General features: G+C 46.6%; 1 protein-coding gene across 8 annotated transcripts in view; it reads right to left on the bottom strand.

Annotated features, from left to right (window-relative positions):
• Positions 1-16,013, bottom strand: part of Pkd1l3 (polycystin 1 like 3, transient receptor potential channel interacting) — a 62,774-nt gene that overhangs the window by 23,085 nt on the left and 23,676 nt on the right. For 7 of the 8 annotated variants that reach the window (XM_076915858.1, XM_076915862.1, XM_076915863.1 and 4 more), the window contains 14 exons: positions 15,494-15,646; positions 14,070-14,159; positions 13,107-13,234; positions 12,891-13,017; positions 11,722-11,850; positions 11,029-11,260; positions 9,181-9,374; positions 6,253-6,483; positions 4,625-4,726; positions 4,190-4,368; positions 2,163-2,309; positions 1,390-1,586; positions 912-1,111; positions 256-436 (listed from right to left, as the gene is read on the bottom strand). In XM_076915858.1, the coding sequence (XP_076771973.1) occupies positions 256-436; positions 912-1,111; positions 1,390-1,586; positions 2,163-2,309; positions 4,190-4,368; positions 4,625-4,726; positions 6,253-6,483; positions 9,181-9,374; positions 11,029-11,260; positions 11,722-11,850; positions 12,891-13,017; positions 13,107-13,234; positions 14,070-14,159; positions 15,494-15,646 (2,290 nt within the window). The remainder of the gene's footprint in view (positions 1-255; positions 437-911; positions 1,112-1,389; positions 1,587-2,162; positions 2,310-4,189; positions 4,369-4,624; positions 4,727-6,252; positions 6,484-9,180; positions 9,375-11,028; positions 11,261-11,721; positions 11,851-12,890; positions 13,018-13,106; positions 13,235-14,069; positions 14,160-15,493; positions 15,647-16,013) is intronic. The other variant, XM_076915864.1, reaches the window with a different exon arrangement.

The raw sequence follows: 16,013 nt of genomic DNA, 5'->3' as shown, positions 1-16,013 counted from the left end.
GGGAAGAAAATGATGACAAATCAGGCTTCAGCTGATGGAGTGTGTTGGGGGGGGGGGAAGGTCTGACTACTTTTGCGTTTTTTACAGTTAGTGCTCTAAGCTTTATCACCAGGGTGTGAAGATCTCAAGAGACCAAAGCTATCAGCTCAAGACCGGAAGGTTAATGAAATCAGCTGAGCATGAATCACCTTGGCTGAAAGGCAAAGCGGGAGCAGAGGTGAAGCTACAGGAGTAACCGAAATTGCCGGACTTTACCGTCTTCCTGGTGGGATTCTGTCTGCTGGTGACAGCCTTGATCTTCTAAGTGAGAGTAAATGAGGGCGGATAAAAGCTTCGCCAGCTTGTTAATGTCACAAGAACTCCACAAAGACTGTTCACACTCCGAGAGCAGATGTGTACTTCTCCTGAGCAGGAATCCCACAGTTTCCTTTAATTCCTGGGTAAGGAACCGAGTTGAGAGACTTCAGTCTGTCTTGCGTTAGCTCAGCACTGGGCACAATTATAGATAGTGAGCCTGCTTTTTGTACTCAGGGGCACATGCTTAGTGTAAAGAAACTCAATGCTTCATTTATAATTTTTTTTTTTTTTTTGGTTAGAGAAGAGTCACCCCACAGTGCCTCTTCAAAACCATTTCTGTGAGAGACCACAGATGAGAGGGACAGTTTGTTCAGGCATCAAAAATTAAAACAGCTCCGGGGTAGTACACACCACTCCACTTAGTCTCTAGAACAGTTCATAACCTTGGAAGAAAGCTTAAGACTATAACTGATCACATCTCAGTGGACAGGAATTAGGGGAAAGACATCAAAGGGACCAGGATGCTGTGAGTCTCCCAAGAAATCTCCCATGACTCTTTCCCACATCACGGAAGGGGGAGGGTACTTTACGTATAACAAAGTTACCAAGCTTACCTTGACCACCTGTGTAAGAGAGGGGGCCTCAAAAACAAGAGCTGAGGGGCAGGTGGCCTGGAGGAGAGGAAGCGGGGGCAGAGCTTCTGGTGGGTGAACAAACTGGAAGAGCCGCCCAAAGATGAGATGGATGGGGAAGAGGATGATGGAGGTCTGGATGCTGATGAGCAGCTCTGACAAGGTCACAGCAAGTGGACCTACTGAAGGAAAGCCGTGGCATTAACTTTCTCCGGCCTGGGTTAGGGCTATTTATGGAGGAATTTATCTAGGGTTAGAAAGTAGTGAAGATCCTGCGAGGTTCCTACGACTGTTTCATTTATCAACCAGAGCACCCAGAGAAGGAGCTGACATCTAACGTTAGGGCAACGGAGGAAGATGAAGGCACACCGTGACTCGGTTTCTAAGCCTTGAAATAAGGACGGAAACACAGGCAGAATGCCACCCACTGCAGGCAGCATATGCCACAGCTCGTACATACGTTGTTCACCCCTCTTGGTAGTGGCACCACCCATCTTCCAGAACATGACATTGATGATCATGTCACAGAGCAGTAGAGTCATACAGCAGGAGAGCCGCTGGATCCTCGTAAACTGGTTCCAGGGATGTCGAGTTGCAACCGAGAGCCACAGATAATCCTGGGTGAATTTTTCTATGATTGTGGAGGAGAACAGGTGTCTGGAATGAGAAATTAAATGACAGAAGACATAAATTGCCTATCTATTTATTTTGCATGTGTGTGGGCGCACATGTGTTGTATCAAGTGTGGGGAGGTCAGAAGCTAGCTGGTAGGGGGTCAATCCTCTCCTCCTGCTATGTGGGCTCCAGGCACTGAACTCATGCTTTGGAGGTGTGATTTCTTCTGTAGCAATAGAATGGGAGGGGCTCCTAAGAAGTAGCAGAAGCTCTGTTCCTACCACAGAGCGGAGAAGGGGACATTCTGGAGAAAAGGTTTTGGGCCACTTTGTTTTCCATTTAGCCATTTTATGTAAGCTCCCGTGCTTGGTCTCTTACAGCCACCAACTCTGGTCCAAGGAGGGCCATGTCAAGAAGAGTCCAGCACGGTGAATCCAAGGACTGATGGGAAGACAACGAGGAAGAAGAGGAGGTAGCTGAGATCTACTCCTCAGATCTTAGCCTCGATCCTCTTCACAACTACATTTTAAAAAAACCAAATGTGTGTGTGCTTTCTGTGTATAATGTTGCGTGTGCATGCTACAGAAGTTTGCACTGCCAGGGATGTCTCAATTATACCTGAAGGAAGACAGCTGGCTTCTGGAGGCTGGTGTAAATACCCTGTCACGCTCACAATTGCCCAAGTCCAAGGCCAGCCAACAATCGCACTGGAAATGCCATTTCTTCTTCACGGTCATGTCACTGACGATCACCCGGCTTACATACCTGCAGTCAGATATGGATCCTCACGGTAGGAAAGTGTGCAGGGAAGGCTTGCTGTGTGAAAACTCAGCTTGCACTTACACCGAGCATTACACTCAACTTGCACTTACACCGAGCATTAGTAATGGAGGCTTTGTAATGCAAGAATGAGAGGCGAGCCACGCCCTCCTGCTGCCCTCAGGAAGTTCATGGTGCTGATGGCAAACTTTACTCTGGAGAATTTGGATGTGCGCATGCGCAGGAGCATGCGCAAGTACATCTTTACGCTTTCTTTGTTCCACGTGTGATAATGACCCATTACTTCTTAAAGTATCCCACGTGCCTCCATTTTTCATCATTGGTGTTCAACATTCATATTAATGACTTCTCACCCCTTATCTGGGTCTGCAGCTGTATCAGAACTATAGACCCTCAGATCTGAGACTCAATCTTCTTCCCAACTATATACGGTTTTTAAAAAAATGTGTGTGTGTTTGTGTGTAATAGTGTGTGTACATGTGTGCATATGGAGATCAGAAAAGAGCCTTGGGTATCAGTCCTCTCCTTCTACCTTCTTTGAGACAAGGTCCCTTGCACGGGGCTGCATCCACTAGGGATTCTCCTTCTCCCCATCCCATCGTGAGAGAGGAGTTCAGGGAAGACAAATGCATGTTACTACACCTGGACGTATGTGGGTTTGGGGGATTCAAACTCAGGTCGTTGCACTTTCATGGCAAGTCCTTTAGCCACAGAGCCACCTCCCCAGCCGCTCAGCTACAGCGCTTTTAAACTAGATCCAAAATATAGAAGAGCAACTGAATGGTGCACGGAGCACTTGGCCCTGTTCAGAGGTGTGATGCGCAGCACAGTGACTGGGGCCTTCTGACGGTATGTCTGTAACTGTCTTAGGGTGGCATAAAGCACAGCCCGTGTGTAAGATGGCGAACTTAGTCACTAGTGTGCGCATTCTGACCATTCCACTGACTAGCCCCTCTTACAGTTCTCTCCACCTCTCTGGGTCTCTCTATTCTTTGACGCAGAACAATCAAATATTGAAATTAGGACCGTGAGTAACTCCACAATGGCTTCTACGTGTTCAGGTGAGAATGTACATGAGCCTCTTTCTGTAAATCAAGAACCAGGAATGATTAGGCTCAGAGGAGAAGGCATTCGAAGCTGAGACAGGAGGAGCTGTGGTACTCAGTGGGCCAAAATGAAGCCAGCTCGAGAACACAGAGACCAAGGTCTGGAAGGAAATTGAGATCACTAGCCTAAAGGGCACCTAGACGAGAAAGCAGAACCAGTTTCAGGTGAGAACAGAGAAAGTTCTAGTGCTCTGGGCAACATCAGACCAGTTACAAAGTTCCCCCAAAAGGGAGCCAAGCAACACTGTAACCTTCGTCAGTTCTCTGAAGGCTTCCCAAGACCCTGTAGCAGCAGGAGAGGCCAAGGCTGGCAGACTGGCATTGCGGTTTACAGCAAGACCCAGCTAAGCCCCTGGATGGAGAGAGTGGCACTCAACAGGTGCTCAGTGTAGTGCTGCACTGGAAGAAGCCGTCTTGGATCTTCCTAGCAGAGAGGAAAAGTCAGTGCTCGTCATCGGTGCTGCTACTGACCAGAAGTAGTAGCAGATGCTAATTTCCCTTTCTGAAAACCTTAGGGTCCTGGGGAATTAGATTGAATCTGTTCTTCCTGAGCTCTGTGGACGGTTCAGCAAAGCCTGGATGCCTGCACATCCAATTACGACAACTCCGGAACCCACATGGTGGAAGGGGAGAATTGACTCTCACATTGTCCTTTAACCTCCATATGCGTGTGAGTAGTGTGCACATACAACATAAATAAATGTACGATAAAATAAAAAAAAAAAAGTGTAAGTGAGCCAGCATGGGGCAGGTACTCACCACGAAGGGCTGTCGCCGGAATTGTCATGCCACAGCCGCAGGCCATGCAGGTCCCCCAGCCAGGATCCAGTGCAAAGAAGGAAGACATCCAGTGCTCCACGCTCAAAGACTGTCTTCTCTGGGTCACAGAGGTGATGGGGCTCCGTGTGCCCCTCTGAGCCATAGAGAGTGACAACGACCTAAGATGCAACGAGGAGAGATGAAATACGAGGCACTGTGACACCATGCCTTTGGGTTTTTCTTAAGCAGAGGAAATCATCCATTAGATATTAGGTAAGTCTAGAGGGTTCCTCACATTACACAGTAAGCCCAGGCAGTACCAATCCTGGCGATTCCTTTTAAAGCATTATTGGACACCAAGACGTTATCAAGTTAGAGGATGCCGAAGACACACTTTGCAGAAGACACACAGTAATAAGCCCGGGCTCTGCTAACCTTGGCTGTTGTAGCAGCCCTCCTCCGATACCCAGTGTAGACCTGGATAAGGTAGTGGAATGCAGAGCTGGGGTCATTGTCAGCCAGGACTGTTACCTTCACCTGCAGGAAGAGCAGAAGCCATGAGCTTGCTATGTCTCTCCTCAGGACAGTCCTAGTTGGGGACAGGCTTCTCTGTGACAGTTTTGGGACCTCAATGAAAAGCAGGGGGAGGTGGTGTCAGCAAGGCAAGCACACAGGCCAGCAAAGTGATTGGAAGGCTGAGGTCTGAAGCTCCAGGCTCTGTCTCTAAATGAAAACATCCCAGGATCAGTTGGCTGGGCCTTGGGTATAGCACTTGGGAAGGAGGAGCGTACAGGGCAGAGGATACCCAGGGAAACTGGAGTTTTAGATAAACAATAAGGGCCACCGTCCTGCTAAAGATTCACCTACTGTTTGTATAAAATGCAAATTAAATTGCTTTCTTGCTTTTTATTTACTAAAGCTGGCAACAGTTCACCCAGGAAAATAACAAACGCATGCACCTCTTCTAAAACGTCGAGTATAGATGAGAAGAGGCTGGAGTGTAGCTGTCGGTAGAGCCCTTGCCCAGCATGTGTAAGGCCCGGAAGAAAAAAGAATAACACAAAAATAAGAAATATATAAAGCAGAAATTAGAAAAAAAGATGCTCAAGAATTCTACTGCTTTTTTTTTTTTTTTTTTTTTTGTCTTAGCTAGGTGTAGTGGCATCTGGAAGGCAGAGGGAGGAGGATCTCTATGGGCTTGAGGCTAGCCTGAGCTATGTAGTGAGTTTCAGGCTATCTAGGACTGCACAGTGAGACCTTGTCTAATTGTTTTTTTTTTTTTTTTTAACCTAGCCAAGTATGGAGGCTCACATGTGTAATCTTAGTAGCATGTGAGGATTACTGTTATATCAAAGCCAGCCTGGGCGATACAATGTGTTTTAGGGGTCAGTCACCTAACTTTAAAAATTTTTAAACTTTTAACTTTAAAAAATTTTTAACTTTAAAAAATTTTAGCATTTATTTATGTGTGTGCAGTGTCGGGCACAGATGTGCCATGACACATAAGGGGAGGTCAGAGAGCAACTTGCTACTCTCTCCTTCCAACAAGTGCATCCTGGGGCTTGAACTCAGGTCGGCAGGCGTGGTGGCAAGTGCCTTTGACCACTGAGCCATCTTGCCAGCCCCAGGAGACAATTTCTTACTAGTTTTCTGTATACTGCAGTTATAGTACAAATTATAATTATAATAACTTATAATTATACACTGGCTTGGTTTAACTTTGTCTAGTGTATAAGGTAAGGTAAATAATGGGTCTGATTTCAGTTGAGCGCCCACGGCAGACATTTTCTGGTGTATTTCTATTCTGCCTGACTCCTGTGAAGATCCTACATTGGCACCAAAACCAGAGCAAAAAAAAAAAAAAAAAAAAAAAAAAAAAAAAAAAAACCCGAAAAACCAAAACCAACCAAACAAAACCCCACTTTGTTTCGAGGCAGTAAATATGCAGAGATTTAACACAGCCCCACTGGCCTTTCTCAGCTTGTTGGCCCACAATCTCTACTTCCCCTAGGCAGCTTGAAGCACTCAACACACCATGGCCTTTGGGGCCCAAGCCCTCTCACCTTCTGCATATCTGCTTGATCCTTCCTCCACGCCCATGCGGCTAAGAGGATATAGAATCCTAGGAGGCTGGCCAGCAATGACACCCCGACAGGGTTGTTGGTCACATGAAGCAGCAGTTTGATAGTGTTCCCTACATTCACTGTCCTAGGCACGATGAAGAAGTCACTGCTGAAGAAGGTCAAGTGGTCACAGAGACACTGGGTCTTCAAGATGGTGCTCTTCGGCCCCACCTGGAAGTTGATTGAAGACCCGAATTGTAAGGTAGAGTGACAAGGAGTGACAGACAAGAAGAAAATGGGGACACAGGCAGCCTTGAGACAGAAAAGGACTGGAAGGTTTTATATATGTATGTGTGTATATGTGTATATGTATATACATACATGTATATGTATATATATGTATTTATATATAATATACTTATATATTATATATTTATATACAATATATTTATATAATATGCATATCTATAATATATATTATATATTAATACAACATATATTTATAATATAAACATTTATATTATAATATTTATATATTTTATATCCTTTTAAAATTTTATTGGATATTTTATTTATCGACATTTCAAATGTTATCCCCTTTCCCAGTTTCCCCTCTGGAAACCCCCTATCCCATCCTCCCTCCCCCTGCTTCTATGAGGGTGCTCACCCACCCACCCACTCCTGCCTCCCTATCCTGGCATTCCCCTACACTGAGGCATCAAGTCTTCACAGGACCAAGGGGCCTCTCCTCCCATTGATGTCCGACAAGGCCATCCTCTGCTACATATGCAGCTGGGGCCATGGGTCCCTCCATGTGTACTCTTTGGTTGGTGGTTTAGTCCCTTGGAGCTCTGGATACATTATATATCCATTTATAATATAGCTATATTAACTTATTTATCGTGTGGGTATGTGCCAAAGAACAACTTACAGGAGTGAGCTCTCCCTTTCTGCCCACACGGGTTCTAGGCATAGAACTCAGGCTATCAGGATTTGGCAGCTGTGGTATATGGAGTCTTCTTCACTGACATTACTGATGTATTACTGTGTCTCTAGTTTCTAACCTGGGCATCTCACATCTTGAAAGATCCAGGACTGTGGCTTCCCACAATAGAGGAGAGGGGGCGAGGATGGCGAAGGGACCACAGGTGGCTTCTATTATTCCTGAGTGTTTTATTATTTTTAAAACTCTGAAGGAGGGGCCAGGTGCGATGGTGCTTGCCTATAATCCCAGCGTTCAGGAGGTAGAAGCAGGTGAATCTCTGAGATTCGGGACAGCTTGGGCTACATAATTAGAATCTGTCTCAAATAAAACAACAACGAAACACAACAAAACTTTAAAAAAAAAATCCTGAATTAAGAAAATAACAACTTTGCTAAAGCTGAATGGTATGTTTAAAACTTTTAAAATATTTCTTGTAATTTTCCACATAGCATGACATTTCTTTGTGGTGTTTATTTTTAAAGTTGTACCAGTAACTGAATAAAGGACGCTACCGATGCATGTTTGATTGGTTCATGAAACGACTATAATGTAAGCTCAGCGGCAGGGTGCTCACCTAGAAAGGGTGAAGCCATAGGATTGATTTCCGCCAGAAATATTACCTCTATGACTTAATTCCCTAATCCTCCTGCATGCGGCTAGGCCCTGGCTGCTCAACCTTTCTCCTTGTACTGGGAGAGATAGCATCACAGAGGGCTTCATGGAGCAGACACATCCCAATGGTTCCTCCATCAGTGCTTGTGTCCTGAGAGCATAAACATTCTTGAGGCTGCTCCTCAATGCATGGTCTCCCCAAAACATGGTGTGGCACTGCCTGGCTCACTCACAGCCACCACTGCAGACCCTGCTTTTGACAAACTTCCTCTTGGGAAGTTTGCCTGAGAATTAACTGCCCAGAGATTACTGCTTAAGGCAGTTGCTTTCTTGAGAATCCTGTTTTTTTTCCTTGCCGTGCTCAAATTTTTCTTTTTTTAAAGACAGGGTCTCACTATGTAGCCCAGGCTGGCCTTGAACTCATGATCCTCCTTGTCTGCTTCCCGAGTGCTGGGATTAAATACATACACCACCACAGCCAGATCCAGTCTCAGACCTTTGAAGAATAGCTTCAGGATTCCCAGGGCCTCACATCAGTGTGGTGTTTCTGAAGCAGACATCAGATCAGGGCAGCACCCACAGGATCAAGAGTGAGCATGCTAGGTATGGTAATAAATGCCTGTAACCCCAACATTCAGGGAGGCCAGAGCAGGAAGATCAAGAACTGGAGGTCAACCTGGGCTATGTGGTGAGAGGTAGGATGCCTTCTGAAAGGTTTAGCCACCAGGAACAAAATGCTGACTGTAAATGTGTAAATCTGTCCTTGCCTGCCTGGCATGTACAAGAATCTACACTGTACACACTCTCTCTCTCCCCCTCCCTCCCTCCCTCCCTCCCTCCTCCTCCTCCTCCTCTTCTTCCTCTTCCTCTTCCTCCTCCTCCTCTTCCTCCTCCTCCTCCTCTTCCTCCTCCTCCTCCTCCTCCTCCTCCTCCTCCTCCTCCTCCTCCTCCTCCTTCTTCTTCTTCTTCTTCTCTCTCTCTCTCTCTCTCTCTCTCTCTCTCTCTCTCTCTCTCTCTCACACACACACACACACAGCTTCCACGTCTGCTTTCTAGCTTTCATCTATCAGTTGTCGCTCAGTGCCCAGCTCTCATCTCAGCTATCAACTTGCTCAGTGCCCGGCACTGTCACTGTCTGCAGCTGTGTCCAGATAGGAATTAGAAGAACACAGCTCCGGCAGCTGTTCTAGAGATATACTTACCCTGCTACCCTGGGCCACCCTCCTTTGTGGTCCCAGGCTGATTTGCTTCCCTTCAGATTCATGTTGTTTCTGGCCTATCCCCAAAAATGGAAGGGGAGGGGTACAGCGAAGGTCCCCCCGCCCCCTTACTTGGCATCCATCGCTCTTCCATGTCCTGTTGTATCGGTCCCAGAAATAGCACTGGGTGACAGCTGTGACCACTGAGACCAGGACGGGTGTGCTTTGTGTTGTCTCTGTACTTTTATTCTCCACAGCCATTATGTAGTAGGTGCCAATGCCATACCACAGGCTCTCTGGTGTCAGCACCCATGTGTACTCCTCATCTTAAGACCAAGAAGAATGCTGGGTTATATTCCCAATGGGCTAAGACCCCTGTCAGATTCACAACTATTATTCATTACTATTATCTTACAAATGAGGCTAGGAGTCTAGCACCAGTGCAAAAGACACTGGTGACACATCCTGAACTCAGCACCATACACACTCCAGTCAAGGGGACAGTATGAGATCTTGTCTAGTTAGGGTGTCTATTGCTGTGAATAGACCCCCGTGACCGAGGCAACTCTTATAAAAGACAACATTTAATTGGGGCTGGCTTTCAGTTTCAGAGGTTCAGCTCATTATCATCATGGCAGGAAGCATGGCAGCCTGCAGGCTGACATGGTGCTGGAGAGGTAGCTGAGAGTTCTACATCTTGACCAGAAAGCAACCAGGAGAGACTGACTTCTGCACTGGGTGAAGGTTGAACATAAGACCTCAAAGCCTACTCAGACAGTGATTGACTTCTTCCAACAAGGCCACACCTACTCCAACAAGACCATACCTACTCCAGGAAGGCCACATCTCCTAATGATAGCACTTCCCATGGACCAAGCATATTCAAACCACCACAGGAATCATTTCCTTTTGATACATGCTCATTTAGGTCTAATGAATTGGAATACACTATGAGTTCTAGAAAAAAAAGAGAGAAACCATCACACATGAGCTGTGTGGTGGTTTGAATAAGAATGGACCCTATAGGCTCATATATTTGAATGCTTGGTCACCAGGGAGTGGCATTACTTGAGAAGGATTAGGAGGTGTGGCCTTCATTGTTGGTGGGAGTGTGTCACTGTGGTGGGCTTTGATGTTTTAAAAGCCCAAGCCAGGCCCAGTCTCTCTTTCTTCCAGCTGTCTGTGGATCTGGATGTAGAACTCTCAGATACTTCTCCAGCACCATGTCTGTCTGCAAACTGCCATGCTCCCAGCCAAGGTGATAATGGACTAAACTTCTGAAACTGTAAGACAGCCCCAGCTAAATGCTTTCTTTCATAAGAGTTGCTGTGGTCGTTCACAACAACAGGATGCTAAGACTGTGGGAAATGCAGCTCAGTGATAAAATGCTTGTATAGTCTATATGAGGCCCTGGGTTTGATTCCCAGCACCAACAAACCCATCAAAGTGGTACGAATACTAGCCCTTGAGAGATGGAGACAGGAGGATGAGAAGTTCAGCACCCACCCTGGCTATGTGGTGAGCTTGAGGCTATTTTGGGCTACATAAGATACTTACTTTAAAAAATGGCTTAGAGCTTGCTCAGCAGTTGAAGTAAAGTGCTTGCCTTGCAAGCAAGAGGATCAGAGTTCTCATCCCCAGAAGCTACATAAATACTGGGTAGATATGGCAACCTGCCCCTAATCCTGGCCTTGGGAAAGTAGAGGAATCCCTACAGAAGGTGGCTACCAGGTGTGAATATCTTGGCAAGCTCTGGGTCTGACTGAGACATCTCACTTCAAAGAATATAATATAAGAGTGATTGACGAAAGTGTTCAACATCACTGTCAGAACCCCCCCCCCACTCCTTCACACTCCCTGCCCCCATTACACACACAGGCGCTTGAGAAACATCATCCCCCATCTCAGTGGTACACTGGCCTACACAAATGTTCTACCACAGAGCTACATCCCTGCAGGTACCTGATGGCCGATAGATACCTTTCTGCCACACCTGGCCCCTCGGCAGGCTGATGTTGAGATAGAAGTGAGTGTGGGCCGGCTGGTCCTGAAAGCCCAGGTGAAGTGTCATTAGGAGGGGACTTTCGGGCTCGATGGTCACAATGAGGGTTTTCTCCAAGGAAGTGATATTCACAGAGATTGTGAACTGGTCTGTACTTGTGTTCAGGTTGGTGGGCTGGGTCTCCATGCTGTCGTTTCTCCAGAGCACGATCTAGAAAAGGGAGACAGTCAATCCCCTAGGTTTAAGATAGGCCTTTCTGTTTTCCTTGTAGTGATGAGGTAACGGAATTCCTGAGGCTTCTTCATTGGGTCTTAGTAGGCAACACAAAGCCAGTGATTAGTGGAGGCTGTGCAGTCTTAGATGGCTTCTCCTGAGATTGAGCCAGGTCTGTGTCTGCTTCCTGAGATGTGTAACAGAATACCAGCCCTGACCTGAGTCTCTCTCTTTTTCTGTAAAATAGAGTCTCAGTGTGTAACCTTTCTGGCATAGAGGGCTCACTATGCATCCTAGCTGGCTTTGAACCCACAGAAATCGCTTGTCTCTGCCTCCCAAGTGCTGGGATTAAACCCATGTGCCATGTACTTAACTCCGACATGTATCGGAAATGCTAAGTTGTTGTATCTTCCCATCCTCTCTCCCAGCATGCCCTGTTTCCATTGAGATACTTGTACCTCAATATCTTCTATTAAATCGCGGACTTGGATCGGCTGATAACCAGAGCTCAGCAGCACATTTCCGACGCTTCCAACAATGTTCCTGTCATCTGAGGTCTCAAAGGGGTTGAAAGCCAGACCTGTTACCTGCAGAGGAAGCAAATTCCAGTCCCTCCAACGGCCAGCCAAACTGTTCATAAAGGGTCCTCCCCAACGGATTACGAGGTAGTGGTTATAAATTAAATGCTGGGAGTCCCCAAGGGTGTGTTAGGTGAAGAGATGTTAAATGTTGTAACGCTGAGAAACAATGAAAGTCGGGCCTGCAGTTGGGGCCCTCAAGATGATTTCCACAGCTTTGTTCTTTTACCGTAGGGAATAAGTATTCTGCCGTGCAACACTGTTTGTGTAGTTTCTTTTTCTTCTCACTGAACTAGTTATGATTCAGATAATCCCAACTTTGTCAGTAGAGATGTTGAGATCAATTCAAATCACAACACAGAAACTAAGTTAAAGTCATGTATCTGTTGAACGCTCCCAAGCTCCCTACTGGACTTTTTGTGAGAGTTGTAAAATAGCAATATATTGTAATATAGCTGAATTCACAGCAATCCTCCTCCTCCTGCCTCTCAAGTGCTAGGACAGCAGACATCTCCCATCAAACCTAGCTATATACTAGATTTTGTGTGTGTGTGCGCACGTGTGTGCATGTGTATGTTACATGCATCTGAGTACATAGGTGCAGGGGTTTATGCCAGTGAGCAGGCATACAGAGGCCAGAGCAGGACACTAGGTATCTTCCTTTACTGCTCTCCGTCTGGGCTTCTCGTTGAAATGGAAGCTTGTGGTTTGGGCTAGGCTGGCTGGCCCATGAACGCTAATCTGCCTGGCTCTGCATCACAAAGCTAAGGTTATAGACACACACAGCCATGCCCAGACTTACAAGCGTTCTGGGGAGTCAAACTCAGGTCCTCTTATTGACAGAGGATGCATTCTTACCTGCTGAGCCACCTCCACATCCCTCACTAGATCATTTTAAAGAGGCCTTTCTCCTCTCAGTGTGAAAAATAAATTAGTGCCCATGGTCTTTCCTCATCTTGCCCAGCTGGCACACATTCCCTCCCCTACATCCTCACATGGCCATCCCACAGCACCTCATGTGTTCCTATCTCAGTCTGGTTCATACTCACCTGAAGGTTCACTCCTGGGTATTTATTCAAGAGCTCCTTCAGCGCTTCTGCTGATGGGAAACCCAACCTCAAGGGTGCAGGCTCACCCAGAGTGTAGGTGCTCAGAGGCAACATGGACACATTTTGGCTGAAAGGATTTAGATGCACATCACTTTCTGAACGCCCTCCATAAGTCAAAATCAAAATGACACGTCCCCAGCCCTCTAGCCCTTTAACCTGCTCAACACCAGAGTAGCAGTGGAAGAGGCCAGGGTCACTGCCGACCGAGGGCACAGACTCTGTTGGCAAAATGCTCTGTGGATTTCCCCCAGGGCCATCAGGGATGTCTCCAGCATGTCTTCAACCTGCAATTTGAGCAAGATTCCTTGTGATCTGTGGACTTGTGAGTGACATGGTTCTGATAGGGTTACAAGCGGGACAGGGATTTTGATAGTGGTATAAAGAAAGGAGACAGAGCCAGAGTGAACTTTGAAATCTTACAGAAGTATTCAGACTCTAATATCTTTGCATGAACTATATATCTAATCTATATCTATATCTATATCTATATCTATATCTATATCTATATCTATACATATCTCCATACTAGTGAAAGAAACCATTCTTATCTCAAAGGGGATGAGAGAGTCTGTTTTGGAGCTGACTACGAGTGACCAGGATCCAGGACACAGACTCAGGTTATCCAAATTCTATGTTCCATCATGGTAAGAGTTTCCTAGAGTTTTCAATAGTGATAGAACAAATAAAGTCTTAAACGAGGTAGCTTTCAAACACATTGGTGGGAACACTGGGGTAGGGTGGGTTAAAGAAATGAAGTGAACTCCATTCTGTGGGTCTCAGATGTTATCTGATACCATTCTTGGCTTTTTGGTTAGTGGGAGCTAGGTGTCTTTTGGGAACATTTCGAAGGACTTACCCAATGGTCATCTAGATGCTAGGTAACACGCAGACAATAAATGGCTATTTAGAGGGCTGATGATGGCCCAAGACAATTTGTCTCTGAACTTGTACCATTCTGAACTCTCTGCAACCACTGGAGTTCTGACTGGTTTCTCAGCCTCGTGGATGGTTTAGTGTGAGGAAGTTTTATTCAGACCCTATATGAGTTTTCCTCAATTCCCTTGTGTTAGTTGCTTCTTTGGAAGGGGGAGGACAAGGTCTCTGGTATGCCAGGCTGACCTCAAACTCACTCTGTAGCCAAAAATCACTTGGAGTTTCCGATCCCCCTGCGCTGGTCCCAAATGCAGTGTACGATCCGTCGGTGGGGTGCTGTGGATGGAACAGAAGTGTCCTGCTGCTTAGGCAAGTGCTTCACCAGCTGAGCTAGCTACAGCCTCAGCACCAGGATGAGTATCTGAAAACAGCCCTATGGAGATGAAACTTCCAAATGTGGTAGAACCTGCCCACTCAGACTGTGTACATCTTATATATACGTAGGAAACCAATACCACAATTTAGCTTTTAAATTCAATCCCCTAAAATAAACTAGCCTACTCCAGCTTCCACAGATCTGATGCTTCCGGACATTTCACAAGGTGAACTACAGTAGATGGCCTTTCGTGTGACCTGCCGTTCCTGCGGGCTGCCCATGCTGTACTGTGTGTCCGTACTTATTTCCTTCGTGTGGCTAAAGTGTCTGTGTGGGCGTGCTGCGTTTTATTTATCCACTGTCCAGACCATGCACAGCTGGGCTGTTTTCCACTTTGGGCTCTTTCTCTGTCTGAGAAATCTGTGTTTGAACGTGTCTTTGTGTGGACTTGCTTTTTCTGTTCTGTATCTAATACCAATGAGCAGAGTTGCTAGGAGACATGGCCAGTCTGTTTCTAACGTTCGTGGGGCTGCTGCACTATTTCACAACACAATTTATGATGGATACAATTTCTCAGCCTCCTTGCCAATACTGTTATTGCCTCTCCTTCTCTTCTCCCTCTCCCCCTCCCCCTCCCCCTCCCCCTCTCATTCTCTCTCTCTCTCTCTCTCTCTCTCTCTCTCTCTCTCTCTCTCTCTCTTCTTTCCCTCATGTTGACTTAAAGAGTTTCACAGCTCTGACTGGCCTTAAACTCTGTGCTGCCTAGGGTAACCTTGAACCCCTTATGTCCATCTGCCTCTGCCTTTCTGCCCCCCCACCCCCACCCCCACCCCCACCTCTGCCTTGAGTGTTGTCATCACAGATATGCGTGACCATACCTGGCTTGACCATCCTTTTTAGGTGTGACTTGGTATCACCCTCTCTTTTTCCTTCCTCCTTCCTTCCCATTCTTTCTCCTGCCGACAATGCCTTGCTCTGTAGCCCAGGCTGGCCTTGGAGTTGCTCTCCCCCGTCTCAGCCTCCTGAGTACTGGTGTGCACCACTCTATTAGGCTGTTGACTCTCTCACTGAGGTAGTTTACGGTATGCTTCATGCTTCGCTAAGTCAGTTTCAGCTGATAATGAAGTGAAGTGAGCACCCAGCAGTCTCTGCCCACTGGTGGGCTGGAGAAAGAGAGCAGAGGCTCAGCAGTGTCTCCGGCAGAATTCTCTTTGGCAGCCTGAGGAGAGGCTGCACGGCTGAATGTTAAAGAGAGTTCCTGGCAGAGCCAGCCACCCGAACAACGCACACCCACCTGATGACTGCTTTTCTCCATTGTTGGTAGACTTCTAAGGGGCTGGGAGAGGCAGCGGACTGCCGGAGTCTGGAAGCTCCAGCTGTTGTTCTTCTGAAATGGGAGTGTCAGCAGCTGCTCGCTCAGGCCAATGAGTAAGCTGGCCACACTGACCTGGGGATGTCAGAAAGGAGACGTGTGTGGCTGCTTGTGACTCTTTCAGGTTTATTTGTTATCTTCTTATCAGCAGCTCAGTATTTCCTTCCTACCCTCTTTCCCTCAATCCTTCCCTTCTCCCTTTCCTCCCTCCCCTCTTCCTTCATCCCCTCCTTCCATGTATGTATGTATGTATATATGTATGTATGTATGTATGTATTATGTATGTGTGGTGCATGCACATATTCATGTGGGTGTATGTGCATCTAGAGGCCAGACTAATGTCATGTGCCTACATCAGTTGCTCTCTGTCATTTTTGTTTGTTTGTTTGTTTTTTGTTTTTGAGACAGGGCCTCTCATCAAACCTGGAGCTCACCAACTGGC

This window comes from Arvicanthis niloticus, chromosome 18 (genome assembly GCF_011762505.2).
Source record: "Arvicanthis niloticus isolate mArvNil1 chromosome 18, mArvNil1.pat.X, whole genome shotgun sequence".
In the NCBI taxonomy this organism is placed as follows: domain Eukaryota; kingdom Metazoa; phylum Chordata; class Mammalia; order Rodentia; family Muridae; genus Arvicanthis; species Arvicanthis niloticus.
This window is presented reverse-complemented; position numbering and strand designations above follow the sequence as displayed.